Raw genomic sequence first — 19,504 nt, 5'->3', positions numbered from 1 at the left:
CTTGCACTTCTCATGACTGTAGTAAAATATACAGAAAAGGTGGAAATTAGATAAATTCAATAAAAAAAATTATTACTGTATTTAAAGATTTTTTTTTTTTACTTAATTTACTTTTCTATTAAAAAATCTCATTTGTATGTGATAACTTTTATTTGCTTGTGTATGGATATTTTCAGACCAGTATGTACATATTAGTTTTGATCACACCAAGAGAGTACTTTAGGCTTCAGGTTTATTTTTCTCTCCCTATTTTAATGTATATGATCGTCCTTAATGTAGTTTTCATTAATTGACAGGAAAATATACATTTTCTGTCATATTTGATATTGAACACAAAAGGATTGGAGAGGAACATTTTAATAAAAGTGTAGATGCTTTAGTTTTGTAAGTCTGTAGTCAATACAAAGAAAATAACCATACAACATATAATACACAACTCAAAAATGAAATATTTGTCGTCGCTATACATTTTTATATACAGGCTACGCTTCTATTTAAGCCGATTACAGTCTGAAGATGTTTTTTTCCGTATGCCGTCGGTGTGTTACATGACTTAATTAAAATCCAGGGGGTGGGGGGGGGGGACAACACAAGACAACTTAATCAAACAATGTAAGTATAGACATCACCATGACAACAAAACACAGCATCGTCTCCAAGATTGATATAGGCAAATACGGAGCCTTTCAACTCTGCCGCCGTGTTCCGCGGCGGTTAATCAGGAAATGAAAGACTGTCAGTAACAAATATAGTGCTGTAAAATATCTCGGGAAAGTTGGGGAGATGATTATAAGTTGGGGTGCGCATGTAAATCTTGATTATACTGTATAATTATGAGCAGTGATTTTTATGATAAGCGTAATGTGATCCCACCCACCAACATTCCTTCAGTTAACTCCTGAGGAAATAAGTTATTTTGCCCCCCCCCCCCCCACCTCCACCCCCCCAAAAAAGGTCCTACCCCTGGCTGTTTTGTTTGACAATATGAGTTTGTGTTCTATCAAATGTGTGAAAATATTGTTTCCATTTTCTTTTTTCAATCAATAAACATGACAATCCATACAATCAGATTTCTCTTCACACTTTATGGAAATATAAAGACCCGGGTGGGAAGATAAGAGGTTACATCGTGAGGGATGATGATGCGTCCCTGAGAGTGTGCGCGCGCACGTGTTTGCATATGTGCTATATGGTCTCCACGTAATTGGCAGGGAACAAGCCTTGGCGTCCATCTTTGCTCCACCCCCTCCACCAAGCTTTATCCACCGTTTCCACGTCGCGGATGATGTCGCCAGGTTCAAAGGAGATCTCAGATTCGTCCTCTGTGGGAAGCGCAAGATAATGTGCTGTGAAAACCCGCTAATCACACAGTCATTACGGTAAGTGGAGGTACTTTATGTGCTCAGGAGATGAGATTATCCTCTAAGTGGCATCTTACCTGCTTGGTAGTCGTACAGAGCTCTGACGCATATTTGTTGCTCAGCTAATACCTTGAATGGAGAAGGGGGGGAAAAATCACATCGCAATTTGAAAAAAAAACACACCAAAAAACTTAAATTACATTTATGAGTAAATGATTTTATTATTACAGTGATGCCTTACCATTTAATGCACTCTGAGTACGCTCAGAGCTCAAAACATGTATCTGAAATAATCTTTCTCGATTAAAACAAATGCAATTAATCTTCAAAAAAAAAAAAAAATATCCAACAATACTGTTTGTCATGTGTTTTTAATCTGGAAAAAAATATATACTTACTTAATTAAGAACATATATAGTGATAACATAATTAAATAGAACACAAAGAATGAAATGAATCCTTGTGTGCACAACTTGGCCACAAGGAGGCAGTATAATAAAGTCATGAAGACACAAAGAAGACTTTCACAACTACCAGTAGTCATTTTTCACCGAGGACAAAAAAAATAAATATGTGAGTATTACAATCAAACTTTATCATTATTATTATTATTATTTGGCTTATACATGAAACTTTGTTTGGCCCTGGTCTATTTACAGTATCCGTATTATAAAGTCTGTTTGTTCTCTTCTCTTTCCTCCCATGCCATCTTACAACTACTGATTGCCTCTCCAGTAAACCACAAGAACATTAATCCACCCAGGAAATAACAGATGCCTTCAATACTATTTTGCATACAATTAAGGTGACCAGCAGTTTATGGAAATGACTAAGCCTGTTCTGAAAGGAGAGTTTATTAGTAAGCATGTTGGTCACATCTGGAACTAAACAGGCTAGTGGCGGAGGAAAAGCTGCAGGAATGTCACAATTATGGTCTGACAGGTGGAAATGAAGCCACAAGAGCAGAAAGAAATGCCAGATTTTACTGGCACAATAATTGAAAGTCTAAGTTTGAATCGTAGCAACTACAAGGAAAAGGAAAGACAAGGTATGGAGTTAAATTGGAACTTGAAACGGAAAAGTGAAAGCACATTTTTCAAGGCTCCGTTAAGTGACATGAAAAAGAAATACTGAATTAAATCTAAACAGTGGATAATGTTACAATCAGATATATGAAGAGAAACTGTAGCACTATAGCAAGTCAGCTAATTGATGGAACTACGTGGCGGCCATTTTGGGGGAGGTTGACGTTCCCATCAAAAGGCAATACATGGATATTAACTCATTCACTGCCATAGATTCATTTGAACTATTTCTATTAGTTTAACGTTTTTTTCTACCTTTGTTAACAAAAGTAAGAGAACCTATAATTGTTTTATTGTACATTTAGAACAGGTATAAAATTTGTGATTAATTGTGAGTTAACTCGTGAAGTCATGTGATTATTATTTTTTTTTTTTAAATCATCACCTGACGCCCCTAATTTTTAATAATCTTTTATTCTTTAAAAAAAAAAAAAAAAAAGATTAAAAATTAGGGGCGTCAGGCAATTAATATTAGTAATCGTAATTAATCGCATGACTTCACTAGTTAACTCATGATTAATCACAAATTTTACATCCGTTAGAAATTTACAAAAAAAAAATCTAGGTTTTCATACTCTTGTTAACAAAAGTAAAAAAAAAAGTTAAACTAATAAAGTTAAAATGATTTTTTGATGTCTATAGCCGTCAATGGCAGTGAATGAGTTAAAATTAACTCATAATTTACTCATTTCTCAAGTGATTTTAATGAGGTTTACTTTTTTTGTAAATTCCACAACGTGTGCTATCAATATATAACATTTGAAAGAAAGAAAAAACTCCCCAAAATATTTTTACCTTAGGTTACGCCCAGTTCCGTTGTGGAAATTGTACGGCGTCGTACGCACAATATGCCGGCATCCTTGGTCTTTTCAGTTTTCTTGCCATCCACACACATGAAATGCGCTGACAGATTTGACCCTCCTAATTTAGCGTCACCGTCGGCACACAGCTCAAAAAATCACAGTGGCTTTTTTTTTTATTTTTAATTTTATTTTAATCCAGTACAGTACATTTGTTAAGTACAGTTCAATTCAGTTGTGTTTAATGTTTAAGTTTTCAATTATTTTAAGGCGAAGTCAACCCAATTATTATTATTATTATTATTTTTTTACAATATACTGGTAATAATTATGTTCTATACATCCCCATTAGTCTAAACTCGGCAATCTGATTAATATTGTGGAATATGACTTAAAGCAGCAAAATCTATTTCAGGGGGCGACTGAATATGACATCACAGTTAGGGCTCAGGTACCAACCAATCAGAGCTCACCTATTTTCTAAAGTTGAAGCACATTTTTATTTAACTTTTAAACACAATTTATTTTTAATTGAATGGTTATTAAGTCGTTTATTTTCCTATATTTATATGTAGTTGATTTGATGATAGGAGCAGGTCAAAACTGACAAGATGAGATATGAAGGATTACAAGCCCGATAAAGAAAACACAGAAAAAAAGAGTAACATATGGAAACAAAGTGTAACTATAGGAACAAACTAAAGACAACAATCAACGGAAAATCAACAATGCTGACAGAATTGTAACAAGAAAATATGAAACATGCGAGAATGACAACAGGCATGTTAGTCTGAGGGAAATAAACATGATATTGACTTTATTGTTAAAAAGTATGAATGCATTTCATTGTCACTATAAGTGTTAAATATAAAATAAATATTTGCTGTATTTAAGAAAACAAGGATGGTTTAATCCTTTTTTTTTAGCACTTAATCTTAATGATTTCCCACATAGCAGCAACAGTTTGAAAAGGGCATTTGCTGCCATCTACAGGATACATTTGAAACTGATCACAAATGATAAGTTAATCGTTTTTTTGTTTTTTTTACCATTTTCACAGCAGCATGGTTATTTTAAAAAGCCCCACATATTGATTGCTTCCGATCCTCTGGTGAGAGGTTCGATCACGACCTTGTTGACCGATTTGTTTGGCATTAACTTAACCTGTGATTGTGTTTGTACGTGGACTCAAATGTTGAATGTCATGTTTGGGGCGTTATCAATAATCTTCAGTGTATTTACCGCTTGTCCATTTTCTGATATCTCCTTCTCTTCGTTGATGTCGTCGCTCTCGGCGGCGTTGTGAAGGTCGTAACACCCGCTCAGCTCTGGTGAGCTGATTTCAGCGTCGGACGGGCTCAAAGATCTCCCTGAAGAACATCAGAGTGTTCATCGCCGCTGACATTTTAAGTAGCGCGGATGATGTGTTTTGTATTGTATATACATTACCGATGCCATTCTCTTCATCTCCATGGACGAACCCGTTGGTCGGCAGGACCACCGTCTCAAGCTTGATGGTTTGACAAATGGGGTCCTCATCTGCAATTATGATTTGACCTTCATCTTTTTATTGAGTAATGATTTGTTTGGCATTAGGACAGTGATAATAATATTGTGATGAATGGAAGCGAAAGTACCAGTCAGCTGGGACGTTTCGTCTTTTTCCAGAAGATCAGCCGGTTCCTCCGGGCTCAGAATGTCCTCAAATTGATTATTGTGCTCTTTATCTTTACTGGCTTCCTCGACATCATCACACACCACCTCCGTTTTTTCCTCTGAGGACGCACACTCAACTTCCTGCTCTGATTCCTCTTCGTCCTCCTCCTGCTGCACCATCTGCTCCTCCTTCACCTCGGAATCAGCCCGGGCTGGTTCCTCAGCAGATGCACAAGGTTGCTGTTGTACATCAGCTTCCTCCTCCACGTTCTTCTCCTCCGCTTCATTCACCACCGCATCGACTTCCTCCTCATCCTCCTCCTCGACGTCATCTTCCTCCTCGTCTACTTCCAGCAGCACAGCTTGTGCTTTGTAGCCAGTGTCAGTATGCACAAACAGGCTTGTGTGGAGGTCTGTTGATGGAGAAACATTGTGGTACAAATTTGACATTCATATAACAGTTGAGTGTACCTTTAAAGTTTAAGATGGCATCAAAATGTATATGCAGTATATCGAGGACTAAAACTGCCAAAATAAAGAATAAATGATTAAGTAAATAAATAAATGAATAAAAGTGAAAGTAAAAACGGATATAAAAAAATATATTTCAAAAATTAAATGCAAAAAATAAATACAAGTGGAAATGAAAACAAATATATATATAATGTTATGTAATATATAATATTATTAATAGAATTAAATATCAATCAATAAATAAAAACGCTCTACTCTCACATTTATTTATTTCATGCTACAGACGCTCTTGTCAGGTAGAAATGTTATTCAAATGAGGGGACGTGTCTCGAGTTGGGCTCTGCCGTTGCAAACTGCCTTTCAGTGGTCGAGTGAGCGCGTCGCAAACAAGGAAGTCTCGCCGGCGTTTTTGTATTTATTTCGACATTTATCTTCATTTTTTAATCTCGTTTTTAATTTTTGTATGTGTATATATATATATATATATATATATATATATAAAAAATATATATATATATATAAAAAAAATATATATATCTATATATATATAACTATATATCTATATATATATAACTATATATATATATATATATATAACTATATATATATATATATATATATATATATATATAACTATATATATATATATATATATATATATATATATATATAGTGTTATATATATATATATATATATATATAAAACACTATATATATATATATATATATATATATATAACACTATATATATATATATATATATATATATATATATATAGTTATTTATTTATTTATTATTATATATTTATTTTTAATTTGAGCAGTTTTGGTCCTTTATATTACATAGGGTATGCTTTATAGTTTTTTTTCTTTCTTTTTTTTGCCTGGCCTGTAGCAATATGGCTCTGTGAAGCAGAACACTGATTCAGGCTGTTGGCAGTGTTAACTGTCTGGAATGTTGTGGATTTGACTTTGGCACGAGCATTCATGTAACTTCACTCTTTAATTTTTGAAAGACAGAAATAGATGACATGATTCTTTGGCTAAGTAATAAGCGCAGGAAGTGGTTAGCTTTAAAGGTGTCACTTGTTATCCTTTTGAAAGTTTATTTTTTGCGACTCGTCGGCTTACCCATGTTAAGCTGCGGTATCTCAGGAAGAGGAGATGATGGAGGCTGTGGAGGTGGACCTTCGAAGCAAAAAGTGGGAAGCTCTGGCTCGGTTGGCGTATTTGGGGGTGAGAGTGGCAGAACCCCGGGGAGTGACTCAGTAGGGATGCTTGTTTCCAAGCCAAAGAATAAGGACGCTTCCAGATTAAGGGAGGCTGGCTGTGCAGAGGGCTCTGTGGGTGATGGAGCTTTGGTCTCAACAACAGGTTGCTGGATCGCAGGGGGCACGAGGGGCACTGGGGCTGAAGTCGGAGGGGCATTGGGAAGTGGGGACGTGGGCGGTGACACGGGGGAGACTTTGGTCCTGGTTGGAGAGGTGAGAGGACGGAAAATCGGGCTCGTGGGAGGAGATGTAGCGCGGATGGCGGACGGGGAGGCCCGGGAGAAGGGAGAAACGAGGGGAGACCTGAGCGGGGAGGGTGGCGTGCTGTCTTCTGCTTTCGAGAAGATGAAAGCGGTGTCGGTAAGGCTGCGCTGGTATCGTCTGAACGGTTTGCCTGGAGGAAACGGAAAGGTTCACAGTATCTAAAAATGGTGCGGCATCAAGGTCATTTTAGTTAACAAAAAAAACCGAAACGAGTGAAAAAACTAAAATGCAAAAAACAATTTTGTTAACGAAATAAAATGAAAACAAAAACTAACTGAAACTACATTTATGTTTGCAAAACTAACTAAAACTATAATCATAGCGAAAATGTCCTAAGTATATTCATTTCGATATAAACCGGAATAAAGATGTTTGACAGTGTGTCACACAAAAGTGATGTCATCTAGCAGCAGCCAATAGAAAAGCACCTTCAGATGACATCACTCCTAGGCGACAAATTAGCCTGCTTGACTTTTGGCTCGACTCTGAAATGCAATGTGTTACTTTTTTTTCATTTTACCGTGATGCTTATAAAATATTGCACACGAGTCATACACATATTAAAAATAATAATGATAATAATACTGAAACTAACTAAAACTAAGCATTAAAAAAAAAAAAACGAACAGAACCACCCTGAAAGCTAATTAAAACTAACTAAATTTAAAATAACAAAACTCAAAACTAAAATGAAAATTCCAAAACTATAACAACCCTGTTCACCTGGATGGTCACTTTTACACTTAAAAAAAGTTTAAAAAAAACTTGAATGTATCAGTCATAATAGGATATGCTAATATACTGCAACATAGTAGAAATAATGTAAAAGCGGCAATTTCCTTTAAAGGTATATTCTCCAATAAAAGCCAATTCCATGTGTATCTCAATGTTCTTCAAATTGGAATAATCAATTCGATGCACTAACATATTTTAAAATCAAATCCAATTCAAATTATGAGTAGCTCTGTGCACTGCATAAATGCATAAATGCATATACACACCAGCACGTGAAGATCCAGGGCTTGTTGGACTTTGCGATGACGACGAGGACAGCTGCCTGAAGAACTCCCGAGGGTTCATGGAGCGCTGGGACACTAACGCTGCTGCCTCCTACAAAGAAGGTCAAATGTCACCGATGGCCATTGAATGCATTGGCGTCATGTGATTCAATGTTGACTTACTGCAGCCATCTCTATTGATTCGCTCCTTCTCAGACGAGCCCTCATGTCCTCCTCATGCTCTCTCTGCTGTGTCTCCTGTTCACATGGATGCACATTTAAACTATTTGGTTCAGATGCAAGGGGTCCTCACTTCACACTAGTGACTGAAGTTCCACTTCTACACTCTAAAAGCAACCCAATTATGGATCAAAAATGGATCGATCCACTTTATGGGTCAATTTGACCCAACTTTCTGGGTTGTTTTATACAAAATGACCCAATTTTTTGACCCAAGTAAAGGATCTGACCAATATTTATGAGTTGTGTTACGCTGACTCATTTATTGACTCAAAGTTGTGTCAAATCGACTCAAGTAAAGGATTGGTCCATTTTTGACCCATAGTTGGGTTATTTTTCACCCAACTGTTTTTAGAGTGTATAACACATTTCTTTCAGGTTATTTTTGCTGGTGGAGTAACAAAACTCAATCAGAACCAATAACCCCCTTGAGGATATACAGTCTTGCCTTGAGATATGATTTACCTGAGTTAGAAGTTTTTCAAGATATGAGCCATCATCTGTCACATTTTTTGCTTTGACTTTTTAAAATTTTGAGATATATATTAACAATTACTAAAACATTCGGTGGAGAATGACTATTATTGCTCCCCATACTAAGCAATTGGGGTTTCCTTCATGTATATCTGTAACAAACATACTGCCTCCTGGTGGACAAAACACATACAACAGCAGGAGTAGCAAAAATGTCCATATAAACTATTTAATTCTTAGCATTATATTTATCATTATTGTATGTTTTTATTAAGAGTATTATTTCTTGTTTTAAAAATCACATGACAATTTTTTTTTGGGGGGGGGGTAATGTAATTTTTACTACTATGTCATACGTTCGGACCATAGAAAACTTAGGACCATGCATTTGCAAAAAAATGTAAATATTTAAAGGATGTAGAATTGTCACTCACCCATCTAAATTTCTCCTTCCCGCGCAGTTTCTCCTCTTGTTCTGCCTGTTTTCGTCTGCATGACAATAAAAATAAATGACTAACAGTTGGACATTTGAAGTGTCCACAATCAGACAATGCGAAGCGTCGGGCCTTCTTTTCACCTTTGCTCCTCTATCATCCGTAGTTTCTCTTCCATTTTTCGATCCCTCTCTTCTGATTCCTTCCGTTCCTTCAAAACTCGTTCCCTTTCCAGCCGCCGTCTCTCATCAACAGCTCGTCTCCTCTCCTCTTCCTTCCTCAGTTCTTCTTCTCGCTGACAAAATGACGACGAATATATGTGCAGCTCAAGTGATGTTTTATCCAGAAATATGTAGTGCTTAAACCCTACTGTTGTCGTCAAAAATTCTAACACATTTGACCCTATGGGTGGATGGGGTCAAAATGACCCCAAGGATATTAGGAGGGTTAAGTAAAGAAAGTAGGAGAAAAGGCTCTATAGAAATACCTCTGCACGGGCCCAAAAAGAGTCTCTGTTGATGAGTCTCATCTCCATTGCAGCGTTGGTCTTCCTATAGTTTGTACCCTTGAGAGTAAAAATAAAGATTGTGTGCCATGTCATTATCCAGATTAATTTACCCAGAAGAACCTGTCCATATAAACTTCTTGAAATCATTTGTGTCAAATATTTCAACAGGCAAACAGCACTATGATTTACAAAGTAAGTCTCTGGCACCATCTAGTGGTCACGAGGAGGATTGCCAGCTACTCACAACTATGTCCTCCCTTTCCGAGAACCTGGAGCTCTTCTTGGCCCACTGAGGATGAGCTTGGGTCTTGCTGAGCTCAGCTCTTATCATCTCCTCTGTCACGTCATCTGCTTTGTGCGCGCTAATGAAGGCGTGCGCCTCCTACATGTGAGAATGGAGGACAGCAATTAGGGTATGACAAATGTGAATATAACGTTACATAGGATAGCTGCTCATGCACGGCACGCACACCAAAGTCCCATAACACCAGAGCACAAAAAGGGGCCTCTGGTGGTTTTCACTTGGACGGATCTAAAGTTATGCAAAGTCGGAGCCAAAGTGTTGTGCAACTAAGGATGGAGGGAAAGGGAAAATAACGTCTCCCTCGGTTGTGAGGGTGAGAATGTTTACAGACAGTAGAGGGAGCAATGGAAAAATATCAAAAACCTCATGCAGGATTTTTAGAGTTTAAAAAAAACTGCTATTCTATTAGAGCAGTGGTTCTTACACCTAAAAAAAACTATTTGTTATAGAATTGTATTCATAAAATACAGCCCATTGAGCACAGTAGCCTGAAAGGCCGAGCTTTCCCCAAACATGAGGCAGAGATTTTACCCCCCCAAAATGTGCATTTATTATCAAAAGCCACTGTAACATTATGCAAAGTGCTTGCAAAAGTGTGCACACCCTCTTATGACTGGTGGCTCTATTCGATAATCACGTTAATTTTCAGTCGACACAACTTATTTTTTTGCTTGCCATTTTTTGAGTAGTATACTCATGTAATGGTTCATAATTCCCTCCACCCTGACTATGTCCCCCGTCCAGCTGGGAAAAAAATAAACTGCCCCAAAGCATGCTGTCACCACCCCAAAAAAATAGTACTTAAATGATCCAATTGAAATGTATTCCACATAAGCCAAATAAAAACAAACACTTCTTAAAGATGAATATACTGTATTGTATACGAAAATAAAATAAATTACTTTACTGGATGAAAAAAAATGTACTTGCAACATTGTGCGCTGTTTGAACATTAACCCTACGCTTACACATAGAAAGATAAAATTGATGTGAAAATTCCTGTGCTTTTGCTGCCTCATGTCACATTAGAGCAGGGTAAACCCAAATCACTTCAAACCGTACAATACAGTAATACATGCAAACGAGTCTATAAATGATAGCAGGGACATTCATAAATCACAGTAAGAGCAGGAACAGCCAAAACTATGAGTAGTATGGAGCAGTTTCAAAATCACAATGTCACCAAACAGCGGCCAGCCCTTTTTGGGATTCAATAAACGCCGGGGTGTGTAAAGGTAGAACCAATTATGAAACGCATATTCAGGACATACTGTGCACGCAAGGTTTCATATCAGTTTGACATATTTTACATAACAGATCAGACGTCTGCAACCTCAAAGCTATCTCTCTCATCAGGAATGAATTTCACCTTGGGTTCATTCACATTCATGATCAGTACAGTGGAACTGTTTAAGTGCAATGCCCTTGAGATAAGAATTTGCAGAAGAAAAAAATGCATCTCAAGTCACAGAAAATTTTGGATCGCTGGTTTTGTTTGGATTTTGGGGACAAATCAACAAGAAGTGAGAAGCAAAGAATCGGTACACACCAGAAGTTACGTGATGGTGACTAATATTTTTCCAGTGTTTCGACTAATAGCAGTGGATCATTTTAGAACATTTTACACTTGCATGTGATGTTATTTTAAACATTTCCAGTACTGCTAATAAAGGTTTGACGATTCCGACAGCCCATGCATCTGTTTTCTACAGTGCTTGTCTCATCAGGATTACAGGATAGTTGGAGCTGGACTGGGAGAGAGCCAAAGTACACCCTGGAACCCGTCGCAAGGCATGAACGTACAACTGCTCTCACATTCACAACCTATGGAGTGTTCAGTGAACCTAAGTTTACCTAACATCATCATTTTTCTCATGTTTGATGGAAGCTGGAAAATCCAGGAAAAAAAACATAAATGCATGGAGGACAAATTTAAACTCCACACATTCGAACCCCAAAATAATAAATAAATATCTTAGAAGACATATTTATTGAATTAGCAATCAGGAAGTTGGGATAGGCGTCCCACCCCCCTACATTATGAATTCTTCATTTTATTTTTCAAAGAATGGGCACGTGTCCAATTACTTTTGTCTAAATTGTCAATTACGCATGTGACTGATGCAATATCTGCAAACTGGCAGTTTTGGGAGATGCAGTGGCAAACGTGCTTAATTAAAATATGAAATACAGTGCACGGTAGAGTAGGGTTAGCACGTGTACTTCACAGTTTTGAGGGTTGGGGGTTCCAATCCCAGCTCAGCAGTACAGTGTTCTAGAACTTCTCGCACGTTACAAAAGCAAGACTCTAAATTAATCCCCCATAAATTTGAATATGATTGCTGCTATATCACTTTACTTTAAATGAAACTTGGATGTTTCCAATGATGAAGAGTTTACTGCCTATTTCCACAATGCTAAAGAATATTTACACAAAAGGTTAATTCTCAAAATTCGCAACAATTGGCAGTAACACCACACAAAAAGTTCTTCAATTGAAGCTCCAAACAAGCAATAAAGAACACTCAAGTTCACTATTAGAAACGCTTCCGGCTTTATGCTTGCACCTTATTTACAATACATGCACTGTTCTTTGTTAAGTACAAAATCTCCTGTTGCACCTTATAAAACTCGTGCAAAGCTGCGATAATGTGAGTATAATAAAGTCAAAGACAAATGTTACCAAAACATTGAACTTGTCCCATGTGCTTGTTTTCTGTTTCTTTAGCCTTTTTGTATCTACCTTCACATCTTCAACCCTTGTGCTTGAATTGTGTCTCCGAATGGAGTTGAAACGTGCAACAATGGAAACATCTGCACCCTATTCATATGTTAGCTTTCACTGCAGCGGAGTATGGAACGCACCCAGGACTCGCCTTGACACAACTCCCCCTTTGGCCAGCTGAGACACGCAGGATCCGAAGAAAGAAAGGAAGTTGGAAAGAAAACGAAAATTTTATTTATATATATATATATATGTGTCATTGTTATTCACAAATCTGTTTAGAACTGTGGGTAAATGAGTTTGTTTGCAACATGGCCCTCTTTGATCTCTTATACTCTACTGACACTTGCTGGCCGTTTTTGTAATTACTACCATTGCTTCACCCGGTCTCTGGAGTTCAGAGGCTGCATCAAAGCCTTCTGTAAGATCCAGCATAAAAACAAAAACATATTAATACGTATTTGGGACACTTAAAACATTTAAAACAGAACGTATTTATACGTTTTGGGGAGCAAATGAGTAAATATTTACTATGAGAAAAAATGTTTTAAAAAAACATGGGAAAAAATAGACAGAAAAAAATGTAAAGAAAAAAAGGAAACGATTAGAAGTGTGAATCCCCAAATTGCTCTGTGAAATATGTCCACATTAGTAAATCATTTGTGTCACTTCCACGTGCAACAAGACACACATTCACACACACTTCACACAAAAGAGATTTGGGGGTCTCAGCCGGTGGCTCACAATAGTCCAGACTTGACAAAAACAACAACAAACATTCCACACAGTCGACTTGGTGATGCCTTTATATGGAAACTCATAAACCTCGTGGTCAGCCGCCTTCGCTACTAAACAAACACTGATCAAGACGCACGGATGCAGAGGAGACGCTATAGCAACTATAAGGCTGGTCCCTTCTGATGCTCCTTCGTCATGAGAGCGCTTCCTCTCTTGTTCCTCTCCGTCCTGTCACCACCGGCATTCTCGGTGAGGAGGAGGAGGAGAAACAATAAATCTTTTAACACCAAGTCAAGCCTAAATCTTCAACTGGTATCAGTGGTGGCCATATAGCACCAGCACAGGAATAGGACAGGAAGTGCATTCAACACAGGAAACTTACAAAACAATACCCAGTCAACACGAATGTGTAAATATAGAGAACAAAGCCTGAAAAATGTCACTCCTTGGAGGGAATTTGGAGAAACAAGCTCTAGTTTGCTGCATTGGCATGCCTCTAAAACCCAAAGTGAGAAACAAAACTATTCAATTGGTTTGATGTTCACTTTTAAAATGCTCATAAATGAGGAACAATTTACTCTACTGAACCTTGAAGAAGTGTTTGATGGCTGGAATATGTCCGGCACATTCCGTCCTGCGGTATTGTTCCACGTGTTCACCAACCTGCAAACAAACGCAGGATACAAACACTTACGTTCAACGCATACCACAATCCTGTGACATGACAACAAGAATCAACATGCTGTCAGTTAGCATCATGGGCTAGCACATAGCATCTGTGTAGCTGTGTATTTCATGTATTCTCTTTCCACAGCGAAAAAATGACTAATATTACTGCACCGTACAGTCGCTTATGTGTGTGAAGCTCTTCATCAAATCAGCGTGAACGGAATAAAAAAAATTGAGATACAAGTTTTTACGGAATGAATTGACCTCTTATGTCAAGGAACCACTGTATAAAGGGATTTTGTGTCTTATGTAAACACATACAAACTAGCCAAATACGGTGAGCAAAATATTGGAAAATCAGTATGATACAGTACATTTCTCCGCCGCTATAAACCACTTTGACTGCTAAATTAATACCTCCTGCAATATGATTGGCTGCTTGCAGAAATCACTAAACAAGTCGCCTCTTTGAAATATAAATGGACAATCCAACGACTATTTTTGTTCTTTCTTTCTTCTCGGCAGAGCAGAGAGGGAAGCATGAGCGGAGGAGTCGGTACGAAGACGAGAGCATACAAGGATGCCTTTTTGCTATGTCGATTAATGTGCTAAAACATTTTGTACTTAAAAGAACAACAACATGGTGCCAGTGGGTACTAGTTAGCCCCAAGGACACATGCGCAGCCTATGGGTCTGTTTGAAAAATAACTCACCAATGATGGGACGCCATGACTTACTAAGAATTAAAACTGAAGAATATTAAGATTGCTTTCTTTCTATCTTTGTTTTCTTTCTTTCTTTCTCACTTTGGCATGATACACGTTTCTTAACCTATATCTTGTTTGAAAATCCAATATTTTGTGTTCAATGGGAAAAAGTTTTTTTTTAAAACATTTTAGAGCTGTAATTTTAAAACTGTGATTCTGCAATATTTTTGCTTACAGTTGTTATACCATCAGAATCTAATACCAGCCCATGCCTACTATAGAAAATGTTCCAAAAAATTTGGGGGGGCGGGGGGGACTGGAACTTGCATGTACAGTGTAGTTTTTTGTGTGTATTTTTATGTCATTGTTGTTTTTTGTTTTTTACCCAGGCAATCATAGCGATTCGGGGCCCTCCTGTGTCTGCACTTCCCACTCTGCACAGTCCATATTGTGGCTTGGATTCATGGAACTTGCTGGCCAGTTCAGCAACACCACCCACTTTCACAAAAAAATAGGACATTTGTAACACATGCGGGCACAAGAATTCTCCAAGGCCAAAGTTAAGCTGCTTAGGAATGCAATTGCAACGTGTGTATTTCTGACATATTTCGCCAAACTTCAAACTTACCCCCCGAGTCGGCTAGTTTGAGCTTGTTGGTGAGGCCTTCGTACACAAATAAAGCCCTGTGGACACAGAGACGCACAAGTGGTCAGGATATGTGACAAGGACGTGCCAAACACATCCGTCCTGTTGACAATGAAATGACTTCTGAGATGAATGAGGTTGACAACTTGAAAATGATTAGCGTTCCGAAACATCTTCGCCATCGCATCCGAAAATAAAGCAAGCGTACGGACTGGATGCAACACGTGTTTTGTCTATCACTGCTGCACATCGGATGCACACATGTTTTTGCTAAACACGCCTTTATTATGTAGCATTGCAAAAATGCACTGACAAAAGAAGTTAGTTCAAAAATTTATTGCACTCATTGTTGGCAGCGAGCACAGATACTCAGCAAAAGTGCAGCCATCTATCACCATCTTTGCTTTGATGAGTGCTAAAAGTGACATACGTCAAGCTGAGAAGCAGAACAGAGTAAAAGCAGGTTGTGACATTTTGCAGGTAAAAACGTGTTTGGACGGCATCCTTCAGCCTGTCGACCTTTCGACCAGGAGAGGAAATGTGCTCAGGCTCACAGATCAGACGCATCAAACCCGATAAAAGTGAGTAAAAACTGTTTTTTGGTCAGGATTCCAACACTCTTTCCAACGAAGACGCCTTCAGTTAAACATCACCAAGTTGACATCAAAGCGCCCGGACAAGGACGCGTTCATCCAATCCTTAATTATTTGTGTAAGTTATGCATCACAAAGATAAGCTGTCAAATCTTGAACACAACAGGCATCCCCCATGTAGTGAAGGCATAAATATCAATGGAACTCATTAATCTTGGACTGAACACTCATTGGAATGTGCGTGTCTGCAATTGTCAGTAAATTTTCCCCGCTGACTCCTGAGGCAATGTCAATAACATCTGGAGCTGTGTAGTGAGTGCACAAGGCCACCAGCAGCTATTACGATGGGTCAAAGGTGAAGGAGCTGTTTGTGAGTGTGTGTAGTAAGCATGAGAAAGTATTTGTATGAAGCATTTTGCCTTGTGAAACTACTGCGAGTACTACTGTAAGAAAACTGCTCTAACAACTACAAATGTGTGAATTAGCCGAGTTAGAATATAAAATGGGTGAAAGAGCAAGTCAACCAAAACTTTTTGGGGGGACAATAATATGTTCTATGCAGCCCCACGAGTCTAAATATGGTATTCTGGTTAATATTGCGTTAGGGGAATATGAGTTAAGCAGCAAAATCCAGCAGTTTTTATCCATCTCAGGGGGCGGCCATTTTGACACCTCAGTGTTGCTCAGGTTCTCAGGTAACAACCAATTACAGCGCAGCTTCAGAAAACAGGGGATTTGTGATAGGTTGTTGCCTGAGCCCTGACCAATTGTGATGTCATCTTCAGTCGACAGCAAGTGGCAAAATGGCCGCCCCCTTAGATGGATAAAAATGGCTAGATTTTGCTTCATAACTCATATTCCGCAAATGTAATGTTAATCAGAATGTCATATTTGGACTAGCGAGGTCACATATATTATTGTAAATAAATATTTAAGGTTGACTTGCACTTTAATACATCAACAGATATCACAAATAATAATAAGTAATTACAAGTGGGCATTTGACTAATATTTGCCACATCAACTATTGTGGTGATTCATAAACTTTTTAAACTAAGTGCCGTCTATTTTTATTTTTATTTTGTAGCTCTCCATGTACTGTACCACCATAATGACATTAAAATACAGTTACATACCATGTGTACTGGATTTAAAGAAGAAAAAAAAAAAGTTTGAGCCACTGGAACATCATGTACAGTTAAACAATGAATTCAGTAATGTATATATCTAGGACAGATAGGGCCGGTGTCCTGCATGTTTTGGATGTTTCCCTTCTCCAACACAGCTGATATATGATCAGCTCATCAGCAAGCTCTGCATAAGCCTCATAACGATCCCGTCGACTGGAATCAGGTGCATTGAAGCAGGGAAACTGCTTCGAGGATCGAGTTTGCCCACCACTGATTTAGGATAATGGTGGCTGGATGGATGGATACACGAATGGATTTATTTTATTATATTGAGAACCACTAGAGGGAGTTTGCACATCAATTCTACACTTATAATCACTGCACTATCATTAATGGTTATTTTTTAAGGTATTGAATATTTTTGGTACACTATGGCATGTAAAAAAAAATCTGTGGCAGCACTTTAGGCCCGTGGTTAGCACATCTGCCTTACAGTAAAGTGTTCTTGGGTTCAGATCTCAGCTCAGGGGCTCTTGCGCGCAGTCTGTAAATTGTCCACGTGTTTTGAGGCTTCCTCCTACATTCCTCCCACAGACTCTAAATTGTCCATAGGTGTGAATGTGAGTGTGAATGGCTGTTTGTCTGTATGTGATTGGTTGGCAATGAAGACAGGGTGTACAGTACTCCGCCTCTCGCCCTACGCTCACTACCAACCCTTATGATGAGATATAGAAAATGGATGGGGAAATCTGTCTCTGAATGTTCTCTAGTCTTGTCTCCATGGCAGTGTTTTATTATGTAGAATAATACATACAGTTTTGTCAATGCAGTGCTGATGGGGCTCAACTTTCCATTGTGAACGTCATAAACGAGTTTACACTTCCCAACTCCAAAGCGGTGTACTCCATGTAACTTCAATTGCTTCGACCTCGAGGTATGATTAAGGAATTAGTTGCACACAATTAAACAGAAGTCTTAACTTTGAGTTATTAATGCAATTGAAAATCCATCGCTCACGGCGTGCATTTGCCTCTTGAGGCGTGGAGCAGTATAGGGAGTCTAGTCTCACGTTGTTTTTTTTTTCCCACATAAGCAATGACACTTGTCGAGACGGGCAATTTAAAACAATGTAGAGAGCCACATTTTTTTCTTTATCAGTGCTACTGAGGGGGCATATAGGATCACATACTTCCTAACAAATAACAACAAAACACTGAACATATGTGCATTTTGTTTGTTTGTAAGATTGTTTTTAACCAAAACACGCCCAGCCATCAAAGTGTCTCTTCGGTGAGCATGAAATTTAAAAATAAAAATCACAATAATGATAATAACAGGGATGTGATTTGACCAAAGTGAAATTATCTGAAAATTTAGCCGGGGGTCTGGGGGCCGCCAGCACCCAGCTAGGTCCAGGGCTCATGGGTTTTCCGTGTTTTTAAGTACTTTCAATCCACTCACATGACAAAGAAATAGACAAAACAACAGCATAAATTTCCAATGTATATTGAACTATCCCATATAAAATGGCAGTTTTAGTCAACTCAAAATCAGTCACATTCAAAAACATTGAACTGCCTTTGCTTTTAAAAACTATCACTGAGAATATCATCATATCTAACTAATGTGATTACTAAGTTAACACATAAATAATGTTGAAGAGTTCAACTTTCATGAACAAATAATTGTATCATGACCAAATGAAAAGTAACTCATATTAGAACATACCACAAATGTCTTTGTTATAGCAGAAGATGTTATTTGTCGGAGTCATGTGCATACACAATGAACTACTAAAAAAAAAACAGAAAAAAATACAGAAATTTTAAATTTTTATTTTTGGAGATAAAAAAAGCGGAATTCCGCGAATTTGCGGAAAAATCACATCCCTGTAACAATCATCATCATCATCCCCAGAAGAAGAAGAAATAAACAGACAGACAACAGCCCTCGTGTGAATGCTTGTCTCTCAGCATTCACACAATAACGGCCTACGCTTAATTAGCATCCTGATATAAAAGGTCAGTGTGAGCACAATAAACAAAGGCTGGCCAAAGTCAATCAGTCCATGCATGTGTGTGAGTGTGTTTGTGTGTGCGCACTGAGAACACAATTACCATGTTGTTTGCTCTACTAAGCACGCTGCATGCATAGAGCATGAAGATGCAAGCTTCCTCGCAGATTTGTCATTTTATTGCTGTGCTGGTAATTGTTAATATTTACAGAGTACGCAGATTTATAGGGCAGGGTAATACTAATGTACTTTTACACGACAGCAATGCAATAAATCTTACCGCTATGACTGGTACAATGTTCATTTAAATGGAATGTCTTGTAGACACACATTTATTTATTCTTATTGGATGTTTTGGAGACTGGAATTTGTGGTGCAGCCTAACAGTTGAATGACCTTTGAAAAACAGATAA

General features: G+C 37.9%; 1 protein-coding gene across 3 annotated transcripts in view; it reads right to left on the bottom strand.

The window, feature by feature from the left end:
• Positions 1-341: 341 nt before the first annotated feature.
• Positions 342-19,504, bottom strand: part of LOC144049313 (uncharacterized) — a 39,392-nt gene continuing 20,229 nt past the window's right edge. For 2 of the 3 annotated variants that reach the window (XM_077562110.1, XM_077562107.1), the window contains exons 2-16: positions 15,337-15,392; positions 15,094-15,206; positions 13,921-13,995; positions 9,810-9,947; positions 9,545-9,622; positions 9,201-9,352; positions 9,058-9,112; positions 8,093-8,167; positions 7,913-8,021; positions 6,508-7,041; positions 4,884-5,315; positions 4,696-4,803; positions 4,489-4,616; positions 1,439-1,490; positions 342-1,322 (exon numbers count right to left, since the gene is read on the bottom strand). In XM_077562110.1, the coding sequence (XP_077418236.1) occupies positions 1,186-1,322; positions 1,439-1,490; positions 4,489-4,616; positions 4,696-4,803; positions 4,884-5,315; positions 6,508-7,041; positions 7,913-8,021; positions 8,093-8,167; positions 9,058-9,112; positions 9,201-9,352; positions 9,545-9,622; positions 9,810-9,947; positions 13,921-13,995; positions 15,094-15,206; positions 15,337-15,392 (2,242 nt within the window). In that variant the 3' untranslated portion in view covers positions 342-1,185. The remainder of the gene's footprint in view (positions 1,323-1,438; positions 1,491-4,488; positions 4,617-4,695; positions 4,804-4,883; positions 5,316-6,507; positions 7,042-7,912; positions 8,022-8,092; positions 8,168-9,057; positions 9,113-9,200; positions 9,353-9,544; positions 9,623-9,809; positions 9,948-13,920; positions 13,996-15,093; positions 15,207-15,336; positions 15,393-19,504) is intronic. The other variant, XM_077562108.1, reaches the window with a different exon arrangement.

Source organism: Vanacampus margaritifer, chromosome 3 (assembly GCF_051991255.1).
Source record: "Vanacampus margaritifer isolate UIUO_Vmar chromosome 3, RoL_Vmar_1.0, whole genome shotgun sequence".
NCBI classification, from domain to species: domain Eukaryota; kingdom Metazoa; phylum Chordata; class Actinopteri; order Syngnathiformes; family Syngnathidae; genus Vanacampus; species Vanacampus margaritifer.
The sequence above is the reverse complement of the archived record's forward strand: the minus strand, read 5'-3'. Positions and strand labels throughout refer to the sequence as shown.